This window comes from Microcaecilia unicolor, chromosome 10 (genome assembly GCF_901765095.1).
Source record: "Microcaecilia unicolor chromosome 10, aMicUni1.1, whole genome shotgun sequence".
Classification (NCBI taxonomy): domain Eukaryota; kingdom Metazoa; phylum Chordata; class Amphibia; order Gymnophiona; family Siphonopidae; genus Microcaecilia; species Microcaecilia unicolor.
This window is the reverse complement of record NC_044040.1, coordinates 79,009,141-79,036,973: the sequence shown is the minus strand read 5'-3', so window position 1 is coordinate 79,036,973 and position 27,833 is coordinate 79,009,141. Positions and strand designations below refer to the sequence as shown.

At 43.3% G+C, this 27,833-nt stretch overlaps 1 protein-coding gene across 1 annotated transcript in view; it reads right to left on the bottom strand.

Annotated features, from left to right (window-relative positions):
- LOC115478974 (solute carrier organic anion transporter family member 1A2-like) overlaps positions 1 to 26,673 on the bottom strand; it is a 221,067-nt gene extending 194,394 nt beyond the window's left edge. The window contains 2 exon segments of the mRNA XM_030216667.1: positions 5,149 to 5,259; positions 26,602 to 26,673. Of these exon segments, the coding sequence (XP_030072527.1) occupies positions 5,149 to 5,208 (60 nt within the window). The 5' untranslated portion in view covers positions 5,209 to 5,259; positions 26,602 to 26,673.
- Between the last annotated feature and the right edge of the window lie 1,160 nt (positions 26,674 to 27,833).

Here is a 27,833-nt window from a genome sequence, read left to right as displayed (position 1 = left end):
TAGGAGCTAGCTGCCGCTGATTTCCCCTTGGTCAAACACTGTAGTAGATTTCTGAATGCTGGAGCATGTAGGCATCATGGGTGGAGACTGGGTAATAGGCACACACATTCACAATCTTCCCCCTCCCCCCGGGCATCACACATGACCTGTATGTTCATGGTGCGATATGATTTTCTATTCCTGTATGTGTCTTTGAGTGCCGGGGGGGGGGGGGGGGGGGGGGAGGGTCTGAGTGTGACATGAGTGCAGTTGATGAGGCCTATGACCAAGGGGAAGTGGTCTATGGTGTAAAACTGAGCCATGTTGTTCTGAGGGCTTGGGTGGTAATGGGGAAGTAATATAGTGTAAGGTGTGGGTGAAGAAGGCATCAAGGAACAGGGCAAGACAGTTGGAGATGGCAGGCTGTGTGCGGCCTGCATTGACTGCTAGCACTGACTGGAAAGTGCCAGTGGCCAGAAAGGTGAGGGAGGCAATGACCTTCAGGTGGACTGGCTCAGGATTATTCCTGCATGTCCTGGGCTGGATGAGTGGCTGTAGCTGGCCACAGAGGTGCTGAATGGCAACCCTGTCAAACCGGTGCCTAGTAAGGCATTCCTGGTCAGTGAGGCCCAGGAATCAGGGCCTGAAGACTCTCCGATAGGGATATCTCCTCTGGTGCCTCCACCTCCAGTAAGGCGTGAGCCACCAAAGCATTTATCACATCCATGATTGACGTGTAGGTGTCCCACCACCACAGGTGCAAACCACTGACCCCAGAAACACCACTGTGCACACCTCCACCTACTGGAGCTCAAATAAACCGAGCACCAGCAATCACACCCACACCAACATACCGTTGTGAGACACACACCAGCTGCCCAAAAACACTCGCTCTCCCACCACCACCAAACAGCTGCAGCACTAAGCACACACTCTTGCACTACCAGCAAACAGTTGCCTCACAGATACAACTGCAGCACAGAGCAGTGGCAAACTAGGAGTGGACAAACAGAGATATTATTTTACTCTATGAAGCTCTGAACATGCTGCTGTTAGCTATGATGATATGATTTGTATGATATTTTGTCCATTTTTTATTGTGTATGTGATTTGTTCTCTGCTTAGAATTTGATGATAATGCAGAATATAAATACATTTTATTTTTATGATTATTATAGAGGAACAATGAGAGAGGACAAGCAGGTAGGGAGGTAGAATGGGAGGTGTGTGGGTTGGGGATAGTGAGGGTTTGGTGAAGGAAGGGGGCTAGATACAGAGAGTGTGACGAGGCGGGGTGGAGGGGTTGGGGGGTTGCAGGTGTGGGCAAGGAGTTGAGGAAGTGAGACACAGAGGATACAAAGCAGGAAATGAGAGCGTCAAAAAATTCAGACTGGGGCAAACACACAAAGGTAGCAAAGCAGTCAGCAACTCTCCACAATTTCTCACAAACAACCACTTCCACCTCTCCACTCACCAACTCAGCAAAATCACACATGGGTCCAAAGACAGGTTTAGCCTTATCCTGGATGCTTTTAAAGCAGGTCTAATTCTGGATGCTTTTCTTTTTACCCAAAGGAAATCATTTTGCTATAACACCGCCCATGTTATGACCACGAAATGCCCCCTCTGGGAACGCCTTTTTTTTTTTTGGTGACTATTGGACTTGGACAGAATTGTTTGGTTTGTTTAATTATTCGCTTTAGACATTTTTCTGTGAGAAAAACGTATATCACTTTGGGGGACAAGTTTATGTTTAATATTCCAGATAAAAGGAGGGTCTAAGCAATTTACAATAAAAAATAAAATCAGAAAGGAATGCCATAGTTTATAGGACAGAGGACATACTCACAAGTTCAATCAAACCAAACAATATAGCAGTCTGTTTAAAGTCAGTAGAATGACTTTATCCTGTTAATACCTGGAAAAGTTCACGTGCTAAGGAGGTCTCTTATCTGCAGCAGGACCCATCGGAATAAAATGGGCCCTACTGAAGATAACTGAAGCTAAGCTTTAGTAAAAGACTCCCTAAATGCTTAACTAGCGTTAAAAATGTTAACGCAGTTAACGCATTCCTCTGTCTTCCCATCCCCTGAATCCAGCTTTACCCCATCTCGTTTCCCTGTCCTCTCCCCCTCCCACTGGCTTACTCATTTTAGATGGTCTGGAGCTCGTGCGCCGATCTCCTGCTTTTCTTTTCACCATGGCTGTAGTGGCAGCAAGCAAAAGACAGGCGCAGGGACGTTCCCATATGCGTGCTGCTGCTGGCTCTTCTAGACCCAGAAACAGGAACTTAGTTATAGATGGTCTGGAGCTTGTGTGCCGATCCTTTGCTTCTCTCTTCATCATGTCTGTAGTGGCAGCAAGCAAAAGACAGGTGCAGGGATGTTCCCCTCTGCGTGCTGCCACTGGCTCTGCCAGACCCAGAAACTTCCTGTTTCTGGATCTAACAGAGCCAGCAGCAGCACGCAGAGGGGAATGTCCCTGTGCCTGTCTTTTGCTTGCTTCCACTACAGTCATGGTGAAAAGAGAAGAAGGGGATTGGTGCACAAGCTCCAGACCATCTAAAATGAGTAAGCCAGTGGGAGGGGTAGAGAACAGGGAGACAAGATAAGGTAAAGCTGGATACGGGAGCCGGGAAAAGAGACAGGGCAACTCAGGACATGGAGGATTAGGAAAGACAGGCAACACAGGATATGGGGTTGAGGTGAGATGGGGCAGTGCACATTATGGGGGAGTGAAGAGAGACAGAGCAATGCACACTATGGGGAGGGGAAAAGATGGGGCAATGCAGGATATAGGGGAGACAAGGCAATAATAGATGGGGGTGGGGATAGAGAGAGGGAGAGGTGGGGCAGTGAGGGATGATGGTTTTGTTTTTTGGTAGTGGTGGCGGGGAAAGGAGAAGAGACGGAGTGATGGGAGATGGTTAGGAGCGGGACTGAGAGACCGAGTAATGTTGGATGATGATGGTGTATGAGAGGGAAGAGATGGGTGATACTGAACAGTGGGGGGGGGGGGGGGGGGGGGGGAGAGAGAGGTGATGCTGGATGGTGAGAGGAAAGAAAGAGAGATGGCTCGATGGTGAATGATGGATAGACAGGAGCAATGTTGGATGGTTGGGGAAAGAGGGAAAAGAGGGAGAGAAAGGGGTGATGCTGGTTGAAGGGGGAAGAGAGAGATAGATGTGGAAATGGGGGATGAAATAAAGAAAAAAAGAAAGAAGGGAGATGGTGGACATGAACAGAAGGTAGGATAAGGGAAGGGGGGGGGGGGGGATACACATAGATGGCAGGGAAAGGAAGAGAAGAGAGAAGGAAGGATTTGCAGCCCATGGATGGAGGGAAAGGAAAGAGGTGGAAACTAGATAGACATGAGAAGGATGCAGAAAAATGGAAGAAAGTTGGATGTAAAAGATGGATATGGGACAGGGAGTGAAAAAGAAAGGAGGAGAGTAAAGATATAGTGAATGGATAGGAGGTCTTGAAAACAGAGTTCAGAGACAGTGAACAAGATGATTAGAAAAATAAAATCACCAGACCACAAAGGCAAGAAAAATGATTTTATTTTCAGTTTAGTAATTTAAACATGTCAATTCTGAGAATTTACTTCTTGCTGTCTATATTTTGTACTGAACAGGAGAAAATGTGAGTGGGGATGTTTTACGAGATTAATCGTACAATCAAAAATTTTAATCACGCTTAATTGTGTGATTAAAAATTTTAATTGATGAACAGCCCTATTTTATATTTGTTGCTTTTATATTAAGTTCATAAAACTGCTTAGCACTTTGATACAGACAGTTATAAAATCTAACTGTGGTAAGACTGAAAATATTTTTTTGCTACTTGCTCAAATGTTGCAAGAACTTTACACTGTTGAAGAATGCTGATACAATTATCAAAACTATGAATATCTGTTGCATACAGAAACTTCTTATATATTATCAGAAAAAAAACACTATGTATGATGTGATGTGATGTAACATATCTCTTGTATCCCGCCAACTCCCACTATCCAGTGGTTCAAAGCAGTTATAGGAAACAAACAGAACAGGGATTTATCATTTTCATGTTTATGTTTTGCAATTTCCTAACAAGGCAAAAATCCCCTGTTTACTAAGCTGCACGGCAATGCTGATAGCCCATTCAAAGTGAATGGGCTGTGTCGGCCTTAGTGCATGCCTTATTAAACAGGGGGGGGGGGGGGATAGTGACCACAATAAGGGTGAACATTGTTTTCTAAGGCATTTTGTTTTGGGCTTCATTGTTCTTAGAAGCATAACAATTATAGGGGTCATAAGAACATAAGTATTGTCATACTGGGACAGATCGAAGGTCCAGTATCCTGTTTCTAACAGTAGCCAATCCAGGTCACAAGTAGCTGGCAAGATCCCAAAACAGTAAAACAGATTTTATGCTGCTTATCCTAGCAATAAGTAGTGGATTTTCTCAAGTCCATCTTAATAATGGCTTATGGACTTTATCACGTCCTCTGGCAATGAATTCCAGAGTTTAATTATACAATGAGTGAAGAAATATTTTCTCCAGTTTGTTTTCGATTTACTATTTAGTAGCTTCATTGCGTGACCCCTAGTCCTAGTATTTTTGAAAGGAGTAAACAAGCGGTTCACCTCTACCCATTCCACTCCACTCAGTATTTTATAAACCTCTATCATATCTCCTCTCAGCCATCCTTTCATTAACCGATGGTAAGCACTAACACGTGCTTACTGTGTGGGAAAATGCACTACCTTGGGGACAGCTCAGGAGACTCGCAGTTGTGTTGCCATTTTTTAAGCGCTCGGGGCATGTTTGGGGGGCAGAGAGAAGGCATGCCCAACAGCTACATTGCCACATGTCTACCGATTAGCACATGGTTAATGTGTGAGCCCTTTCTGCTTACTAAATAGGTGTTGGTAAGGGCTCATGCGCTAATGGGCACAAGCTAATTGGGAAATTAGCACATGGCCATTAATTGAGGAAATAAAAACTCGGCCATTTTACAGATGTGCTAAAGGTGGCCTTAGCATGCAGGCCACCTTATAGCGCAGCTTAGTAAAAGGGTCCCATAATCTTTTATAATAAAAATCTATGTTTAACCTGCAACATCTCAGAGTCTCTTTCTATCAATCATTGCCAATCAATTGTAAAAATGCATGCAACTCCTGACCTTTAGTTTGGAAATGCCGCATTGTTTCTTTGCTGATTGCTGCTTTTCAATTTCCTTCATTTGTGCTTTTCCTTTATTCCTCCTCTAAAATTGCCAGTTCTTGGTTTTAGCCTATTAGGAAAAAGAACAACATGTTACTACAAGTGATTTATTGAAACATGTTAAATAGGCACTTTAGAGGTAATTCTATATCTTCAGTGCTAATATCTCTACACCCATTACACACATAAATGTATAGAATAAAGGAATTTACATGTGCCTGTATACAAATATACTACTACTACTTATCATTTCTATAGCGCTACTAGACGTACGCAGCATTGTACACTGAACATGTAAGAGACAGTCCCTGCTTGACAGAGCTTACAATCTAATCAAGACAGACAAACAGGACAAATAAGGGATAAGAGAATTACTTAAGGTGTGAATGATAAAACAGACATGGCTACAGAACAAGTGAATAGGAGTTAGGAGTTGAAAGCAGCCTCAAAAAAGTGGGCTTTTATGCTAGATATGAAGATGGCCAGAGATGGAGCTTGACGTACTGAAAGTCTATTCCAGAAAAATGGTGCAGCAAGATAAATGGAACGGAGTCTGCAGTTGGCAGCGGAAGTGAAGGGTACAGGTAAGAGAGATTTACCGATGAATAGAGCTTCTGGGGAGGAGTGAAGGAAAGATAAGAGTGGAGAGGTACTGAGGAGCTGCAAAGTGAATGCACTTGTAAGTCAATAAAAGGAGTTTGAACTGTATGTAGGAACAGATAGGGAGCCAATGAAGTGACTTGAGCAAAGGGCTATAATTTGGTTCCTCTTTTCCACATGCATCACTTTGCACTTGCTCACATTAAACGTCATCTACCATTTGGATGCCCAGTCTCCTAAAGTCCTCTTGCAATTTTTCACAATCCCCTTGCAATTTAATAACTTTGAATTACTTTCAGGCTCATTTTCAAAAGAGAAGGACGCCCATCTTTCGACACAAATCGGAAGATGGGCGTCCTCACAGGGTCATCCAAATCGGTATAATCGAAAGCCGATTTTGGACATCCCCAACTGCTTTCTGTTGCGGGGATGACCAAAGTTTATGGGGGCGTGTCGGAGGTGTAGCGAAGGCGAGGCTTGGGCATGCCTAACACATGGACGTGCTCGACCCATAATGGAAAAAAAAGGGTGTCCCTGACGAGCACTTGGACGACTTTACCTGGTCCTGTTTTTTTTTACGACCAAGGCACAAAAAGGAGTCCGAACTGACCAGATAACCACCAGAGAGAATTGGGGATGACCTCCCCTTTCTCCCCCAGTGGTCACTATCCCCCTCCCACCCTAAAAAAATCTTTAAAAATATTTTGTGCCAGCCTCAAATGTCATAGTCAGGTCCATCACAGCAGTATGCAGGTCCCTGGAGCAGTTTTAGTGGGTGCAGAGCACTTCAGGCAGATGGACCCAGGCTCATCCCCCCACCTGTTACACTTGTGGTGGTAAATGTGAGCCCTCCAAAACCCACCACAAACCCATTGTACCCACATCTAGGTGCCCCCCCTTCATCCGTGAGGGCTATGGTAGTGGTGTACAGTTGTGGGTAGTGGGTCTTGGGGGGATTTGGGGGGCTCAGCACACAAGGTAAGGGAGCTATGTATCTGGGAGCAATTTATGAAGTCCACTGCAGTGGCCCCTAGGGTGCCCGGTTGGTGTCCTGGCATGTGAGGGGAACCAGTGCATTACAAATGCTGGCTCCTCCCACGATCAAAGGGCTTGCATTTGGTAGTTTCTGAGATGGGCGTCCTTAGTTTCCATTATTGCCGAAAATCAGAAACGACCAAGTCTAGGAATGACCATCTCTAAGGACAACCTAAATTTCAGGATTTGGGCGTCCCCGACCGTATTATCGAGACGAAAGATGGACATCCATCTTGTTTTGATAATACAGGTTTCCCCACCCCTCCACCGGGATGTTTTGCGATGACGTCCTCAGCAAAACTTGGTCATCCCTTTTGATTATGCCCCTCCACGTGTCATCAGCAAATTTAATTACCTCACTAGTTATTCCCATCTCTAGATCTTTTTTTTTTATTCAATAGACAAGATTTGTGAGGTAGAAATGCAATTAACAAGTGAACAGATGTAATAAAACAAATGCACATGGGAAGGTGAGGTGTAACCAATATAAAACTCACAATGCACAGGCAATATAAATAAGCATCAAGAAACTAATATGGTCCAGAAAGTACAAAGAAGAAAAAAGTCAAGTAATGTTAAGGGTAATGTGAGAATTCAGCTAAAGGAGCCCAGACCTTTTCATATGATTGTAACGCTCTTGAGCGGTCCACCACCACTCTTTCATATGTAGCTGTTAAGCATAAGGAGTTCCACCGTATAAGATAATCAATCTTAGACAAGTCTCTTCAACAATGGCAACTTGTAAAAGGATCCTAAGCAGTTTGACTTTGTATTGGTTGATAGGCCAAGAGAAAACATCAGGGCCTAGAATTAAAATGTTAAACAAGAAAGGTTCATGGCAATCCAGAAGTTGGGATATCATTTTCCATAAAGACGTCCAGTAAACCTTTAAGTGAGAACAAGCATATATAATGTGCTCATCGTCTCCATTATCTGACAGTCTGGATACTTTGTATGGTGTCCATAAGGCCCTCTGTATCAGGATATAGCAGCAGAGCAGGTAGCTTAAGTTAATGCAATCCAAAAGTCCTGCCATTGTGTGGTAGATAGCTTAGTATTCAGATTTTTTGCCCATATTGCTTCAGAACCAGTGGCGCTGAGCAATTTTCATTGCTGTATAAGTTTATACCATTTAGATGCAGCACTAGGAACACTGGCAAGCAGTGAGCATAGCTGCTAGTAACTAGGTGTATCCAAAGTAAGTTTGCTTACATTTAAGCAAGAGGAAATACAGTGTTTGAGTTGTAACCATTGAAAATAGTAATTGTGATTCTTTAAACTGTATTTACAAAGTCTTAAAAGGAAGCCAGTCAGCATTATTCAATAGTTGGTTCAAAGACCAAATTGCTGAGTGGAGGAGTAGCTTAGTGATTAGTGCAGCAAACTTTGATCCTGGTGAACTGGGTTCAATTCCCACTACAGCTCCTTGTGACTCTGGGCAAGTCACTTAACTCTCCATTGCCCCAGTATCTGTATATACTATGTAAACTGCTTTGAATATAGTTGCAAAAACCACAGAAAGGTGGCATATGAAGTCCCATTTCCCTTCCCTTAAATATCCCAGCAGCTTGCCACACAGACCAATTAATACACACATTATTAATTTTAAAGAGAGAATTATAGTAGTATTTAAGAGTGGATGCTGAGCATACTTATCAATCTCCGCAGAAATTGTCTGAGTGGTCAAAATTATAGGATTGGATTTAGATTTTTCTATATATGCCAAAGGTAAGAATTTTAATAGTGTATGAGAAAATCTACCTGCTTCAATTTTCATCCATATAGATCTAGATAAATCAGCAACACAGTTATCCAGGATACATGTTGGTGTAGTAAGAAAGCCACATGTCAGTCATAAAAACTGGGGAAATTTACTCCGCCTCTATTTTTAGTAGCTTTCAATCCTTTCATGGCAATGCGAGGAGGTTTGTTCACCCATAGGAATTTAGACAAAATAGTCTCAATGGCTTTATATGTGCTATGCTGTAGTGGTTGTTGTTTTTTTTTTCAAATTTAACTGGTGTTTGCCATTTTGAAATATAATATTGGCACGTCTTTCAATATTTTTGATTGAATTGAACATATAGTTCCTCAACCAAGGTTTTGCAGGGACTTTCACTAAAATTTTCTACACTCTCTTTGATTTACGTTGATATTCACATATTTGTTTTTTTACTGTTTCAACTTTTTTATTGATGGAACAACCAAATCGCATCAAATACAATCGTTCAGTAAAGACATCAAACATTGGCACAAAGTAAGTAAAGTTTGCCATCAACATATTTTCCAGTTTTCCCCCCCTCCCCCCTTTCCCTCTCCCCCCACCCCTCTTCCCATCCTCCTGCTTGGATTTAGATTGTAACATTTTATTGATGATAAAACAGAGAGAACATTGCCATTGATCAGAAAAATATAAGCGACCAAGCTCAAATTTGTGGATGGCGCTAATAAAATAGTACAGATTACCCACAACCTTTTCCCCCCAAACCCTCCCCTGCATGACTCAGCACATTGTATTTAAACTATTGTAAACAACACAAACTATTACTGCAATAGCAACACTGCATCAATAAATATGAGTAATATAACCATCAACAACCACTGTAGTTTTTATTGAAGGAGTTCCTCCTTCCCCTCTCCCCCTCCTTATACCTACAACTGTCGTCAGCTGAGGGACAATAATATATCCCCAGATAATTACTGTCTCAAGGTACCCTTAAAGCTATATACACCTATTCAACAGATCGATTTACTTTGGTCCAACCTCTTTTACCCCCATACAACCCTCCTCCCCCCTCACCCCTTTACCCCCCTACACAACAAAGACCTAACTCACTAAGAGGGGCATAATTGAACGAAAACATCTGTCTCCATGGGCGTTTATCTCCAAGAACGGGTCCGTGAAGGGGCGGACCGAACCGTATTTTCGAAAAAAATAGACGTCCATGTTTTATTCGACAATTTGTGAGCTGGGCGTTTTTGTTTTTCAGCTATAATGGAAAATGAAAGTGCCCAGTTCAAAAACGAATAAATCCAAGGCATTTGTTCGTGGGAGGGGCCAGGATTCGTAGTGCACTGGTCCCCCTCACATGTCAGGACACCAACCGGCCACCCTAGGGGGCACTTTTACAAAAACAAAAAAAAAGGTAAAAGAGCTCCCAGGTGCATAGCACCCTTCCCTTGTGTGTTGAGCCCCCCAAATCCCCCTCAAAACCCACTGCCCACAAGTCTACACCATTACTATAGCCCTAAGGGGTGAAGGGGGGGCACCTACATGTGGGTACAGTGGGTTTGGGGGGGTTGGACGACTAAGCATTAAGCAGCACAATTGTAACAGGTAGGGGGGGATGGGCCTGGGTCCACCTGCCTGAAGTCCACTGCACCCCCTAACAACTGCTCCAGGGATCTGCATACTGCTGCCAGGGAGGTGGGTATGACATTTGAGGGTGAAAATAAAAAGTTGTGAAACATCATTTTTTGTGGTGGGAGGGGGTTAGTGACCACTGGGGGAGTCAGGGGAGGTCATCCTCGATTCCCTCTGGGGGTAATCTGGTCATTTAGAGCACTTTTTGGGGCCTTATTCGTGAAAAAACAGGGTCCAGGAAAAGTGCCCTAAATTCTAGCTACAAACTCATACTTTTTTTCCATTATCGGCGAAAGGCGCCCATCTCTGTTCGGGTGATAACCATGCCCCAGTCCCGCCTTCACCACACCTCCGACACGCCCCCATCAACTTTGTACGCTTCCGCAATGGAGTGCAGTTGAAAACGTCCAAGTTCAGCTTTCGATTATACCGCGTTATTCGTTTTTGTGAGATAAACGTCCATCTCCCGATTTAGGTTGGAACTTGGGCGTTTTTCTCGTTCGATTTTAAGCAGGTAAGTGTATGGGAATCCACTATTAACAACTGCCAAAATACAGGCTATTCCAGTGAAGTGCCTTGACTCTGATGGCACCCCACCCAAACAAAGGGTCTACTAGGAACCCATTCCCGCAAGTTCCCACCCAGTCCCCAACTAAGTAGGAAAAATTCCCTCATCCTGCAACCTACCCCTCACATATTTGTTTTTTAAAGTATTTCACACCAAAAAATTGGGTCTCAAAAATAAGGAATATTAATGATGTATAGAGCATGATCGCGAGCCGTTATCATGGCTAGTCTAACTAACAAACAGGCTTGGCTGAAGCATCAACCTATACTGAATTCTCCTTGCGTCTCCCTTCTTTAAAATATTAAAATATTTAACGTATGAAGCGGTTATAACAATTGGAGAGTGTGGAATCCTTTACCGATTACCCTACACTTGGGATTGACTACAGACATACAGAAATAGTTGCATTGTCCCTCCCCTCAGGGATTCCATTATAGACAATAGAAGGAAAGGCAGCATACAGAGTATATAGTTCACCTTTGAGAACGATCATCATTTTTATTGTGTCCAAGCGCCCTCACCAGGTTAAACAAAGAGGAACCGCCAAGGTGGAGAACTCGAACGTCCCACTAGAAACCACAAAAAGTGATAAACAGAAAAGAGTGGGAAGTTGACCACAGACACCAGAGACTGGAAAAAATGGACTTAAAAACAAAACGTTTATATAAAAAACGTTTATTTAAAAAAGGACTTGATACAAACGTTGTTTCGGCCGCTAGGCCTGCATCAGGAGTCTGCATGGATAGAAAAGCATCCAATGCTCTGATGTGGTAAAAGTACAGAATAGACCGCTATTAAATGGACTTGGAAAAATTCCGCATTTTTAGGTATAACTTGTCTGGAATGTTTTTACGTTTGGGGAGCGTGCCAGGTGCCCTTGACCTGGATTGGCCACTGTCGGTGACAGGATGCTGGGCTAGATGGACCTTTGGTCTTTCCCAGTATGGCACTACTTATGTACTTATGTACTTATCTGTACACATAAGATAACATTCACTCCCTTAATATTGTGAATTGGATGATGGTCTTGAAAAAGACCTTTTGTGAAAAAAAGCCGTCACGCTAAAATTAACCTTCAGCATCACGGCTTTTTTCACAAAAGGTCTTTTTCAAGACCATCATCCAATTTACAATATTAAGGGAGCGAATGTTATCTTATGTGTACAGATTATTCTGTACTTTACCACATGTCAGACTTGTGAGTTCTTGTACCAAATAGAGCGCTACTGAGCCCGGTACTCGGACCAGGTTCTGCTTGGTGGCTGGACAACCTCGGGTTTCACCTGAGCTGACCGCCGTTCCCCAGAGGTTGAGCCCCTAGGTGCGGGCGGTCTGCAGGACTTATGGGACGGAGCTGGAAGCAGGGTGATGAATGTATCGGCCAGGCAAGCAGCAGGTCAAGAGAGTAATCCAGGTGCAAGCGTCAGTCAGTAGGCAGGCGGCAGGCAAGAGAGTAATCCAGATGCAGGCAAGTCAGTAGGCAGGCGGCAGGCAAGAGAGTAATCCAGATACAGGCGAAAGTCAGTAGGCAGACGGCAAGCAAGAGAGTAATCCAGGTACAGGCAAGTCAGTAGGCAGGCGGCAGGCAAGAGAGTAAACAAGGTACAGGCAAAAGTCAGTAGGCAGGCGGCAGGCAGAAGGGTAATCCAGATACAGGCAAAGTCAGCAACGAGGGACCAGTAGATAAGAAGCAGACTACAGAGTTAGGAACACCTACCAAAGTAGAAGCCGAAGCATGGAGTACAGGGAGAGCTCAGCTGATAAAGTGCTGGCGTCTGAAATCAGCAGGGAGAAGGGGCACAGCCATAGGACAAGAGCAGGGGAAGGAGGAACCGGAAGACCAATAGGAGAGAAGCAAGGGAAGTCAGGCAGAGGAAGAGCAGACCCAGGTGGGTGGAAGCAAAGCAATCAAAGAGCCTGGAAGCCAGGCAGAGAGAGAGAGAGAGAGAGAGAGAGAGAGAGAGAGCAGAAACAGGTGCATGGAAGTAAAGCAATTAAGGAGCCTGCAGCCACCGCTTTCTGAACAAACCCAGAGAGGACTACACACACATGGCTCAGGCAGTGCCAGTCAAGTGTGCGAGTCGACGGCACCCCGCGCAGCCTGAGGACGCCGCTTGCGTTGAGGTAGGGGACATGACACCACATCAGAGCATTGGATGCTTTTCTATCCATGCAGACTCCTGATGCAGGCCTAGCGGACGAAACACCTTTGTTTTGAGTCCTTTTTTAAATAAACGTTTTGTTTTTAAGTCCATTTTTTCCATTCTCTGGTGTCTGTGGTCAAGTTCCCACCCTTTTCTGTTAAAGAAAGAGGAAACCATTTCTGTGTCAGATCTTTAGTGATCTTCAAAATATAAGCAGTGTTCAGTATTACGGTGTCTTCAAAAGATGGACCAAAGCATATATAAATACTTCATAGACTCTGGGGTCCAAATTAATTTATAGGGAGTTATCTCATGTTTGATAGTTGAGCAATTAATGGGCATCAGTTCAGTCTTAGTGACATTCAATTTATAACCAGATAATGCAGAGTATTTGGAAATTATATTCAAAATCGCAGGTATAGATTAGGGGGTAGTGTAAAGTAACACATCATCTGCATAAGCAGATACTTTGGCCATATGTTGACCAAAAGCAACACCGTGGACATTTAGGGATTAACCTCCCCTTTTACAAAACCACGCTGGTGGCTGCCTCGCGGTAATACTGACACAGCTGACACAGCCCATTCACGTTGAAAGGGCTGTGTCGGCATTACTGCACCGGCAGCCACTAGCGAGGCTTTGTAAAAGGGGGAGGGGTAAATAATAAAGGCATTAATGGTCAGCCTTGGTGAGTGCCCCTAGTAGGGTGAAAGGAGTCTGAGACACTGTTATTTAATTGGATTCTAGTAGTAGGTTTAGCATATACTGTAGTGTTTTGACTACATTGATACATTCTGTAGAAAAACCAAACCATTATAAAATATAAAACATATATTCCCATTCAACATGATCAAAAGCCTTCTCGGCATCAAGTCCAATAGCTACAATTCGTTCTGTTGATAACTGACCTTGTAACAATACATTAGTAAGTAGATGGGTGTTATCTGAGGAAAGTCTACCAGGCATGAATCCAGTTTGGTCAGTATTAATCAAATTTGGGTAATACAGTAAGCAAACATTGAGCTATTATTTTGCAAATATTTTAGCATCAATATTTACAAGAGATGATAATTCTATACTAGGAGAGGGTTTTAATATAACTATAATAGCGGCTTCAGTGAAGGAACCACAAATGTCCCCAGACTGAATGAGATTATAAAATTAAAACAGCTTGGGTATCAAGAAGGATGAAAATGTGAGATAGAATTCTACAATGAGCCCATCAGGGCCTGGGGCTTTTTTTAAGGGCCATGGTTTTCAAAGCAGATAGGACTTCAGATTCAGTAATAGGACCTGAGATTCCTATATTGTCATCTAAAGTAAGAGCAGGATAGTTTAGAGCATCAAAAAAAGAAAGGCCAGCTGTATATAATTTAGTGTAGAAGGTCTTGAATCTGTTAGCTATATCAATATTGTTAGTAAGAACATTATCACTTTCATCTTTAACAACAGAGAGTCTTACACTCATTTCTAGCTTTCAATTAATTAGCTAATAAGTGACTAGACTTATCACTTTCAGAGTGATATTTGGCTGATTGCATAAATAGTTCTTTGCTAGCTTGTTTCCCTAAAAGAGAATTGTATTGAAATTATCAAGTATTTGCATATCAGAAGGATTAGCCTGATGCAAATGTTCTAGACTTTTCATAGAAGTGGCTAGGTTACATAAGTCATCGTTATTCTTCTTATGTGTAGATGTAGCAAAGGATATTACTGTACCTTGGATATAAGCCTTAAATGCATCCCATATCATTATCCAGGAGTCTTGCACAGGGCCGCCGAGAGGGGGGGACAGGGGGGACAAAAGTCCCCGGGCCCAGGCTTCCAGGGGGGCCCGGCACTGAGTCCGCGGGTGCTCACCCCTCCCTCCAACTCCTAGGTCCCTCCCTCCCTCCGTCCGACTCCCAGGGCCCGCCCTCCGTCCCTCCCTCCGAATTGCAAAAGCGATCTTGTTCTTACTTCTTCGGCGGGGGTTACGGCGAGAGCAGCACGCAGACGCAGTGAAAAGCATGCAGGCTCCCGCTTCAGCCTTCCCTCTTTGTCTGTCTCTCAGCTCTGGTCCCGCCCTCAAAGGCGGGACCAGAGCTGAGAGACAGACAACGAGGGAAGGCTGAAGCGGGAGCCTGCACGCTTTTCCCTGCGTTCTTTTCTGCATGCTGCTCTCGCCAACCTCCGACGAAGTAAGAACAAGATCGCTTTTGCAATTCGGAGGGAGGAAGGGGGGGGGGCCTTGGAATTCGGTTGGATGGACGGAAGGAAGGAGATCTCAGAGGGAGGGAGGGAGTTTAGTAGCGCTATAGAAATGATAAGCAGTAGTAGAGGGGCTTGGATCTCGGAGGGAGGGGAGAGGCCTTGGATCTCGGAGGGGGGCAGGCCTTGGATCTCGGAGGGGGGGAGAAAGAAGAGATTGCTGGACAAGAGGGCAGGGCAGGGGGGAGAGAGAAGAGATTGCTGGACAAGAGGGCAGGGGGGGAGAGAGAAGAGATTGCTGGACAAGAGGGCAGGGGGAGAGAGAAGAGATTGCTGGACAAGAGGGCAGGGGGGAGAGAGAAGAGATTGCTGGACAAGAGGGCATTGGGGAGAGAGAAGAGATCGCTGGACAAGAGGGCAGGGGGGAGAGAGAAGAGATCGCTGGACAGGAGGGCAGGGCAGAGGGGAGAGGAGAACTGCTGAACATGGATGGATGATTGGAGGGCAGGGAAGAGAAGAAATGTTGGACAAGGATGAAGGGAAGGAAAGACAAAGGAAGGAGATGCACACGGATGGAGGGAAAAGGAAGAGAGGAGAAATGCTGGATATGGATGGTGGGGAGGGAAGACAGGAAGTACATGCACATGGATGGAGGGGAGGGGAGTAAGGAGAAATGCTCAATTTAAGGGCTGGATCAGAACACTTTCAGGACAGATGCCGAAACTTGAGGAAGGATAGGGACAGGGCTACAGATGGTAGACAGGACGCATAAGGACACAGGAGGATGGTGAGAGAAAAAATATCAAATGGAAAGAAGACACTGCATAAAACAGAAGATGGGACCAAAGCGAATAGAAAAACTATGATCAGACAACAAAGGTAGAAAAAAGTATTTTATTCAGAATTTATTAATTGGAATATGTCAGCTTTTGGAAATGTGTATCTTTGATATTTTTCATGCAAGTTTCAATTTTTCTAGTATTGCTGCATGCTGAGTCTGACTTCTTGAGGTAACTTTCTAGTTCAGTATTTTGCCTTCATATTTTTTTATTTCTAGTTCCTTGTGTCATATCTGTTATCATGTGTTTTTCATGTGTGATCAAGGTGCATTATTCTGCTAGTGTGTAGTATTTGCAGCCCTTTTTGTTTTGTTTTTCATTAGGTTGTGTACTGGTGTTTTAGAGCCAGGTGTAATTATAGTGCTGCCTTTCCACGCATAAGGTTGTAGCTCATCCTGTCCTTGGAATTAGTGCTGTTATGGTTTGGTAAGGTTATGAGTGTGTTTTTGCACAAGTTTGTGTATAGTGTTTTGCAGTGGAGAGATTGTGTGTTGGCCTTACTGAGGTGGCACCAAAACATCAGAAAAGGTGTAGAGTCTAAATCATGACACACTACCTCTTGAAGGATCTACATATAGTGCAAGGGCCCGGCAGTGGGAGGGGGGGGGGGGGCCCAGGGGCGGCCTTGTCCCGGGCCCGGCCCACTCTCTCGGTGGCCCTGGTCTTGCAGTATATTAAATTGAAAACATTCCTTAATGGCATTAGAGACTAGTTCTTGAAAATCAGGTTTAAGAGGCATTGAAATGTCATTGAGGCCAAGTTGGGTGGCCTATACGATCTAAGTACAATCTAAATACATGGAGGCTGAATTGGAGGGTGGCCTAAACCATCTAAGTGCATGGTTATATGGACATGATCTGATAAGGTTATTTCCTCAATACTAGAATAAATGACATTATTTAGTAAAGAGGGGGAGACCAAAAAAAAAATCTATACGGGAATAGGTGTTGTGAGGTGGAGAAAATAAAGTATCATCTTTATCAGTCAAATATGCAGTCCTCCATAGAGATGATAGTCGACCTAAATGTTGAGATGGTCGACCTTAGAGATGGCCGTCCCTGGTTTTCGGCCATAATGGAAACCGAGGACGCCCATCTCAAAAACGACCAAATCCAAGCCCTTTGGTTGTGGGAGGAGCCAGGGTTCGTAGTGCACTGGTCCTCCTCACATGCCAGGACACCAACCGGGCACCCTAGGGGGCACTGCAGTGGACTTCAGAAATTGCTCCCAGGTGCACAGCTCCCTTACCTTGGGTGCTGAGCCCCCCAACCCCCCCTAAAACCCACTCCCCACAACTGTACACCACTACCATAGCCCTTAGGGATGAAGGGGGCACCTACATGTGGGTACAGTGGGTTTCGGGTGGGTTTTGGAGGTCTCACATTTACCACCACAAGTGTAACATGTGGGGGGGGGGGATGGGCCTGAGTCCGCCTGCCTGAAGTGCACTGCACCCACTAAAAACTGCTCCAGGGGCCTGCATACTGCTGTGATGGAGCTGGGTATGACATTTGAGGCTGGCATAGAGGCTGGAAAAAAATGTTTAAAAAAAAAATTTTTTTTTAGGGTGGGAGAGGGTTGGTGACCACTGAGGGAGTAAGGCGAGGTCATCCCCAATTCCCTCCGGTGGTCATCTGGTCAATTTGGGCACCTTTTCGAGGCTTGGTCGTGAAAAAAAAGGGACCAAGTAAAGTCGACCAAATGCTTGTGAGGGACGCCCTTCTTTTTTCCATTATCGGCAGAGGACACCCATTTCTTAACCACTCCCCCGTCCCGCCTTCGGTACACTGCCAACACGCCCCCATGAACTTTGGTTGTCCCCGCGACGGAAAGCAGTTGAGGACGCAAAAAATCGACTTTCGATTATGCCGATTTGGGCGAACTCGGGAGAAGGACGCCCATCTCCCGATTTGTGTCGGAAGATGGGCATCCTTCCCTTTCAAAAATAAGCTAGATAAGCACACAACTATAGAACGAACTACCAAAAGCTGTGAAAACAAGGTACGACCACCTCAACTTCCGGAAATCACTAAAAACCAACCTGTTCAAAAAGGCATACCCTACCGACCCAACCTAAATGCATGAACCCTGCAAAACAATGAAGCCAAAGCTCGTAATGGACATAACATAACTCTTCCTCTCTACGATTCCCTAATGTGTCTGTAACACATGAACCTTATCCTACCACAACATCACTTTGTATTTGTTCTCTACCGGAGTTGGCGAACGTCTTTACGGTACTATGTAAGCCACATCGAGCCTGCAAATAGGTGGGGAAATGTGGGATACAAATGTAATAAATAAATATATACACTCACTGGGTTTTGTATTGGAAAGTTTATTTGTGTCTTTTAGTTATGCGGTGATATAATTGTTCTTCTTCCTGCTCAATCTGTAGTTTCTAAGAAGTTGCCTATCCTACAGTTGGTGCTCAGTACTGTTGAACATTACACGATGGTTCATAGAATGAAACTAAATACAGAAAAAATGAAATCATTGTTAATTACAGGCTCCAAGGGCTAGTGGAACCCAATCAGGATTATTCCTTTTCCCCCTCTGTAAGGATTTTAGGGGTATTTTTGAATTCTACAGGCTCCTTGGAACTTCAAGTCAGTAAGGGCCTAAGTGCGTGCAGCATGCATCAAATCAGCATTATTGCCTGGCTAGCACGTGCTTCTGGTGGTAATTCCGAGTTTGGCGCATGCTGAAAACACCCAGTAGAATAATTTTCTATTCTAACCAGCAGTTGACGTGTGCTGGACAGTTACCATGCAGGTAACATGTGAGCCCTTACAGCTAAGTCAATGGGTGTCATTAAGGGCTCAGGCTTTAAATAGAGGTGCGCTGGTTTTAATTTTGCCACATGTCCATTTCCTGGACCAAACCCCTTCCCTTTTTCCAGACGCGTTGGAGAAATAGTCCAGCATGCGTCTAATACACGTGCCCACACTATCGCAGGCCACTTTTTCACGCGTCTTTGTAAAAGGGCCCCTAAGGTGGTTCAGAAAACTTTTTCTTATGTGCAAATTGCGTTGTATTCGTAAATATTTTGAGCTCCATCAATTTTGACTGTTGGTGCAGGTTTTGTTGTTAAAATCTCTAGATTATTGTAATCTCTCTATATAAAGCAGATGCATTTGTTTGTCTATGTCATAAGTCCTCTGGCACCCGAAGAGCTACGGCCAGCAAACCCGGCATGCAGACTCTACCTGCTGTTGCCAAGGTTATTGTGTAGCTTGAAGCAATTCAGTTCATGGGGCACTCAGGGAAGGGGGAGCAAAACCTCCATTCAGTAAATAAATAGGCTTCAGGTGGTAAAGTTTTTTCTTGCTGTTGCTAAGTGACAAACTGCTTGGGACAGGATGAGAGTGCAGAGTCTGGTGGGGAAAAACAGGGACAGCAGCTGTGCAGTTGTCCCTCTCTCATTCTTTAATACCTTCTTCCCTAACAATTTCATTAAGGGGGGGGGGGGGGGGGGTTCAGAGAAAAGTATTGAGGTCAGGCTGGGAAGTGTGTGTGTGTTTATGAATTCAAACCTTGCCAGGGGAAAACCTTGTCCTCGAAAAGGGCAGGACACTGAATTTCAATATGCCCTTGAAAAGAAGGCTGTGTTTTGACGGAAAATGGTGAAAGCCAAACAGTAGGCGCTTTGAAAGAAACAACTAATCAAGAAAATCAACCTACACAAATTGATTTAAAAAGAAAAGTTAGTGCTAGGTAGGGATCCAGTCTCCACATTTTCTGATTTAAGGGAGTATTAAACTCAGTGTCAATGTCACCTTTTCTCACACACCCCTCAGCAAAACACTCAGTCACACATAGCCATTCTCACACACACCCACTCACACTCATTCTAATACAGCACTCAGCAAAACACCCCACTCACCCTCACCCGTTCTTACCCATCCTTCAGCAAAACAACTCCAATCACACCCCCCAGAATAGCACATCCCCACTCACACCTCAATACCACACCCAGTGGCATAGCTAAGGGGGGCACCAGGGGAGTGGCCGCTTTCTCAAATGGACTTCCGCTGGTGCCAGTGCCTATTTTTTACGTGATCCATCATATTTAAAACATGCACCAGTGCTGTCGGAAGTCCACTCTCTGCTCCCCGGGTGCCTTCAACCTGGCTACACTTCTGACCACACCCCCATTGACACTCACCAGTTCTCACACACCCCAGAGTAGCACACCTCCATGCACACTCACCCCTCAGCATACTTATACAGTGCTATTACACACAAACAAACCTTGCTTTTCTCAATTACAAAGTACTTACATATCACTGAGGAAGGCCAGCAGGGACAGCTATTTAGGCTGTCCTCAAGTGATAATGTGAGGGTTACAGAAGACTCAAAATACAGCACTGAGGTTGATTTACTTTTTAAAACATTCTGATCATTTGTCAATGTACTATTCTAAAGTTCATTGGCTGCCAGTAGCTGCAAACGTTGTTTTTAAGTTATCATGCTAGCTGTATAAGGTGGCTTATGATTTAGCTCCTTTATATTTGTCAAAATGGTTTGTTCTGTCTATTCTAATGTGTGCTACCTGATCAGTAAATTTATTTCTTTTCTATCTCTGAAGGGTAAAGTATGAAAGAAATTTATAAACTTTCTACTTTCATATCAGGCAGTTAAATAATGCAAAGATATTTCCTCTTTAATAACACAGGCATCAAGCTATGGTCATTTTAGACAAATAAAATTGTTTTTGAATTATGGTAGGAAGTGATTGTAAGTTTTTAATTATGATTGTTTGAATTATAAATTTATGCATTGTTTTTTGTATTCCTGGATTGTCCATTTTTCTTTTTGTATGTAACCTGCATTGAACAGCAAGGTATTGTGGGCTACAAAAATAAAAATGTTATGTTAAAACAGGAAGATATCAAAAAGCACCCAGTTAACCATATGCATTAACATTTTATGACCTGTGTTTACAAAGGTGTGCTATAGGTGCATTAGTGTTTTTAATGCGCATTAATGATTGATGTGCATCAAATGCTAATGCGACTATAGGAATGTATTGGCATGTTAGCGTTTAATGCGCCTTAACTTTAAAGGCACATTAAAAATGCTAACGTGCCTTAGTAAACATACCCAATGTAATCATATAGGGCTAGATTCTATATATAGCGCCTGAAACATCTGCGTGGTAAAAAAATACACCTAGACGTATTCTCTAAAATATGCCTCAATATAGAATAGACTTAAATTTGCATGCGGTATATAGAATACACTGAGTGCCTCTCCTTGCAACAAAATTTGAGTGCATCCTTTTAGGCCATGTTTTACTTGGCGTAAATCCCAATGCCTAAATTAGGCACAGATAGGTGTATTCTATAACTGTGCATAGATTTTAGTAATGCCCATGACCCACGCATTCCACGCCTATAACCACACCCCCTTTTTGACTGTGTGACTTGGAATTTACATGCACCATGTTACAGAATACACTTAGTGAGTTGTGCGCATAAAATCATAATTAATGACAATTAGTGCTGATAATTGCTTGTTAACAACAACAAGAAAATTCCAGCAGACTAACAACTTTATCTTGTCACCACTAACAAAACATTCTGTACTGAACTTTAATATATTTATCTTTGAAACAGATTTTCAGATATTTTGGCAAATGTACTGCATTAAACATTTCTTATGTAGTACTGCCTGTTCTTCATTGATCCATTTTTAAACACTTTTTTTAAGCGATGTGCAGTGTAAAACTGGAAGCATAATTTAGAGGCTTTTTCAAAAACGGAGCCTCTGCTTAATAAGTGTGCCCAAGATCTGATGATTTTAATTGCTAAACCTGCTAAAACAAAAGTAATTCCTTATGAGAGGCATGTAATGAAAAATTGCATATTCTTAAAATTGAGGACCAAAATCTTTACTTAGTCATTCCTAATGTTAACCAAAAATTAGACAAATATAGATATGACATTAAAGAGGTCAAAAAGAATACATTTGCAAGAGATGAGGCAGACTATAAAGGAGAGTCTATCTATCCTTTTTTGAAAGCTAGACCATGTTATAGCCAAAAGAAAGATAATAACTCTGTACCACTACCAGATATAGAAGTTCCACAACCTGTTAGAGCAACATAACCAGACCAAAATGCTCCTCAGAGAAGAGATAAAGTCCCTGTGGAGCAGAGCCGTGAGTGAGAATTTAATCAGGGGACCTGTACACTTCACCTCTCAGCAGCCCGATCAACTCACCAGCCCTAGCCAGTTCACCTCCTCTGCTTATATCTTGTCCACAACCATCTTTTTTAGAGAGGATCTGGCAGAGAGAGAATCGAGACTTACAATACGTTTTCAGAATCTATCCCGCAACCACTTTCAGAGTCAAGACAAGTATCCCTTCAGAAGCAGAAGATATGGGAGAGCCAGGGGTATGGGCAGATTTCACCAGCTAATGAACAGAGAACGCTGTCTAGACAGTTGGAGTTTATTGTACCAATATTCAATCTTTCTAACACTAGCCTTACCAAAACAGAATCCAGCGTCTTACTGAAGGGCCTTTCTTTTATCCCCACAGCTAAATACAACGCTTTCTAACCTAGTGTCACGTTCGTGACCGTTTCCTTGTCTGTGCTCACCTCGCCCCCTGATGGCCAGAACCGGTGGCTGCTATGAGCTGTCACCCGTTCCAGACTTCAGCCCAGTCCGGTCCGGATCTTCCGGGCTGCCAGACTTGCTTCTCTTGTTTGTGCCTGAACAGCACCCGTAGCTGCCTTGTGGTTCCTGCAGCTGAACTTCAGCAGCTGATAGGCTTTATTAGCCACCTGGAAGCTTCTGTGTTTGCCTTTGCATCGTCTAAGGTCCCTGGTTTGTTGGTGCTTTGTTGCACTTCTGCCTAGTCTGGTTTCTTGTATAGTTCCTTGTCTGATTCTAGTTAGTCTGTGTGTAGTTTAGCTTAGGTTTATTGCTTATTTCTTAGTCTTGTTTCTGGTTTGTATTCGTGGTCTAGTTTCTGTTTGTCTGTGTCTCTTGCTTAGTGGCTGCTCTGCAGCTTTCAGTCCTGTCTCTTGTCTGTCAGTATTTGTACCCTGTCTCAGTGGCTGCTTGGCAGCTTTCAGTTCCTGTCCTTTAGCTTGTCCATTTTCCTGCCTTGTATAGTATTGTCTGTCTGTGAGTCCCAGCCCGGTTCCTACCTTGCTGCCCATGTATTTTCCTTTCCCCTCTGACCCTCAGTCCCTGTTCAGCCTAGTTGGTATCCAGTTCCTACTCTGTCCGGTAAGTCCTGCCGGCCGCCTGCACCTAGGGGCTCAACTCCTGAGGAACGGCGGTCAAGTGCAGGTGAAGTCTAGCTGTCCCTGTCAGAGTCCTGCCTTGTCTCTGGTGTGGGGTGGTTTTGCCTGCCACTGCTGCTCCACAACAGTGGCCCAAGGGCTCACGAACCTAGTTTCTGCCTTGAAAACCTGACAGAATGCAAAGACCATGAGCTTGGCAAGATTACCCTTCCAGCTGGGGTTCTAGCCTCTGCCTTTGTTTCCTGTTGGCAGTCCAGCTCCCAGTCAAAAACAGTAGCACATCTGCAAGTATATAAGCATTACCGCATATTTAGTTGCCTTCTGTTAAGTTCAAGACTCTGGTCCCGGGGAACTGAGTTCGATTCCCAGTTCAGGCACAGGCAGCTCCTTGTGACTCTGGGCAAGTCACTTAACCCTCCATTGCCCCAGGTACAAATAAGTACCTGTATATGTAAGCCACATTGAGCCTGCCATGAGTGGGAAAGCGCGGAGTACAAATGTAACAAAAAAAAAGTGTCCACCTTCCATGAGGAATGCCTTCGCCTCCGTTACTACTTTAAAGCTATGCCAGGTTCCCAGAACCTGGATTTTCAGTAGTGCCGGGTATGAAAGCATGAATTTCACTTTTTTCTGTACTAATTTTGAGCATAGTGGATGATATTGGTGACGTTGTTCTTGTATTGCTTGCGAAAAGTCTTGAAAAATTAGCACTCTCTGGCCGTCACACTGTAAGCTTTCCTTTTCATTCAGATGCCTCGCATTATTTCAATCTTGTGCCTATAATTGAGTATCTTGGCTATCACTACTCTGGTGCGACTTCGATTTTCAATTCTCCGGCCCACGCAGTGTGCCCTTTCCACCACCACTGGGCCTGCCGAGTCCGTCAGTGCCATTTCCTTCGCCAGCCAGTTCTTTAACCACACTTCCAAGTTTTGATCTGGGATTTTTTCTGTGAGCCCCACAATTCTAACATTATTGCATCGCGAGTGGTTTTACTACTACTACTTAACATTTCTAGAGCGCTACTAGGGTTACGCAGCGCTGTACAATTTAACAAAGTGAGACAGTCCCTGCTCAAAGAGCTTACAATCTAATAGACAAGTGAACGGTCGGTAGGTTTTCTAGATCTTCTAGTTTTGTTGTCAGTTCTGCCACTTGGGTGTTGAGGCGCGCAATATCTGGGGCCTGCCCTCGCAAATCATCTTCCAACGCTGAGACTCTGGCTTCCAAATCTCCAGTACGGACCCCCAATCCATCTACTCCTGTCTGTAGGGATTTCAGTTGCGCAGTGAGTGTATCCCAGCGTGGTTCCAACGCTTTAATCACAGCCGAAGTAAGCTGCGCTAGCTGGGAGTCAGAGAATACCGGTGTCGAAGTTAGCGGAAGCTCCGCCATCTTGGAATCGCTGTTCCCCGTTTTGATCTTTTCTCTTCTTGACAATTTCTGTGTCATCATCGGGGATGCCTTCTCTACAAATTTGTCCATCAAGTTGGCCCTGCTCTATCAGTCTCTGGTGAGTGATTCGCTTTGCAATTCCTTTGCTTGGTGTTCCGAGGGCCAGGGTATCCTGGAGCTACAGCTTTGTGTTGCTTCTCTGCTCACTGCATCACGTGATCTCCTATATTTCTGTTTTTAAACCTTTACCCATGTACTTTTTCTAACAACATTTTATTTTAGGCATAGTATTTTTTGTTGCTGTTTGTGTTTATTGTACATTTTTTTACCATGACACTTTACTGTGTCAAGCTGGTTCTTGCATTTCTGTTTTTAAACCAATGCTCATGTACTTTGACTAACAAAATTTCAGACATATTTTGAGTTTACTGTATATACGTCTTCTTATATAGTTTGTTTTTACCCCTAGATCTTTGTTTGACCCTCTTAAGTATTTTTTGTTGCTATTCATTTATAACCATAATGTACATGTTTTACCATACCTTCATTGTGTCTAGATGTTTACATATCACGGTGTTAATAGACATATTTAATGTGTTCCATAGACTCCTAAGGCAGGCACATTAGCCCCTGAGGAAGCCTGATGTAGAGATGAAACAGGCCTTATTGAGACTTAAACTAACAGATAAGTGTTTGATGTTTGGATTCAAGTGTGAACTGAACCATCATTGTTTGAACATTTGCATAGCTTTATGTATATACAAAAATTTTATTTGCATAAATACATATAAGTTGAACACACATTTAAAAGAGAAAATGTATGGGTTTTTCAGGACTGATGAAAGATAAAGGAACTACTTTAGGGCTCTTTTTACCAAGCGGCAGTAAAAGGGGCCCTGGGATGGCATCAGCGTGTGGGTTTGCTGTGTGCCGAGGCCCCCTTTTACCACCACTCAATAAAAGTTTTTTTTAAAGGAAATGGCTATGTGGTAAGTTAAACACTTGCATGCGGCCATTTCCTAGTGGAGCCCTTACCGCGGAAATGGCATGCAGCACACACCAGCACTACTACTGGGCTCCTGCAGTAGCCCAGTGGTAGGGCCGATTTGCCACACGCCATTGCCATGGTAGCCCTACTGCAGCATAATAAAAGGGCCCCTTAATGAGCATATGACATTGTCAATACCTGCTCTTTTCCCATAATTAAGAGTATTTCATTGGATTTGTGCAATGGGATATGAAGAAACATTCAATTTGTTTTGAGTAAAGTGCTTGGGTCTGATTATTGAGGGTGACTCTATTTGATTAGATACACTGCATCCTATCCCATGACTTTCTAATTTCCTCAGAAGTTATTCATGAGCTACTTTGCCAAATGCCTTCTGAAAATCTAGATACACAATATTAACCGGCTCACCTATATCCACATGTTTATTCATCCCTTCAAAGAAATGTAGCAGATTGGTGAAGCAAGATTTCCCTTCACTAAATCCATATTGGCTGGGTTCCATTAATCCATACCTATGCATATGCTCAGTAATTTTGTTCTTAATAATAGTCTCCATCATTTTGCCCAGCACCGGCATCAGGCTCACCGGTCTATAATTTCCTGGGTCACCTCTGGAACCCTTTTAAAGAACTGGTGTTTCATTTGCCACCCTCCAATCTTTTGGTTCCATGCTTGATTTTAAAAATCAGATTAAGTTCTGAAATAATATATTTATGGAAAACTGCAGTGATTAAATTATTCTGTGAGGTGTTAGAAAATCTGATAATAGCTAGTAATAAACCCCCTTCTTTTCTTTGAATGGGCTTTGTTGGTATTGCCACGCAGCTTAGTAAACAGAGGGGAAAGTTTGCGTCCAGCTTTGATTTATAAATTGGAAATGTATTTTTGTAAAAATAGATTCAATATGAACTGTAAGTATGAAATATGAATAACATAATTAATACAATCTAAAAGTATATATATAGAGAGAAATACTGTTAAAATATAATATAGTTTATACTTACCAGAGGCACCACACTTTATTTGCTGTCCGAGTACTGCTAAATCCTGAAACAAGTCAGACCTTTAGAAGGAGACTTTGGTCTATTGTATGCTTTTTGTTGATAATTAACCAAATTTCATCCAGTTGTCTTGAAAACCAATTATTAGAAGTTTTGTCATAGTTGTCTAGTTTTTAGCTGAGAAAGTTTGATGAAGGATTTGAATTCATACAAGTCCATGTAAAAGGCTAGGGAGGTTCCTGCTCTGCCACATGGGAGCTAACATGCATAACATTATACAAAAATCTACAAAGCTATATTGTTTTCTAAGCACAACATGCAACAGATGGAATATTCATAGACTGATGACTTTGAAATGTCATATGTTTAGAAATTCAGGGGCCCTTTTACTAAGGCACGTAGGCGCCTACGTGCTTCCAATGTGCGTCAGTTTGGAACTACTGCCCGACTACTGCGTGCCTCGGGCAGTAATTCCATTTCTTATGTGTGTCCAATACGTGTGGCAGAAAATATTATTTTATACCGCGTGGCGCTAACCAGGCAGTGTACGCACGCTGACGATTACCTACCAGTTAATGCGTGAGACCTTACCGCTAAGTCAATGGGCAGCGGTAAGTCTCAGCCTCAAAATGGATGTGCGCTAATTTTTATTTGCCGCACATCTATTTTCAGCCAGAAAGGGCCTGTTTTTGTAGGTGCACTGAAAAATGGACCTGCGCGTGTCCAATACACATGCCTACAACAGCGCAGGCCATTTTTCAGTGCACCTTAGTAAAAGGGCCCCTCAGTCTTAGACGTCCTTTTACTAAAGGGCTCTAACAGATTTAGCATGTTTTAGTAATTAGCATGTATTAAGGGCCCTTTTAGAAAGGTGTGCTACTGTTTTTAGTGCATGCTAAATATAAGCATGTGCTAAATACTTGAGGCATCCATATATTCCTATGGGTATCTCTAGCATTTAGCATGTACTAAAAACGCTAGCACATAGAAATATAATTGCCATCTTATCATTTAGCGCATGCTAATCATTAGCACACACTATATCCATTAGCACACCTTAATAAAAGTAACAAACTTTTATTAGCCAACTATGGGGCTCATTTTTGAAAGAGAAAAATATCTAAAAAGTGGCATAAAGCAGCATTTGGACGTTTTTCTCACAAAAACGTGCAATCAGTATTTTTTGAATCTATTTTTAGAAGTTTTTCTATTAAGCCTGTCAGAAGTGCCTTCAA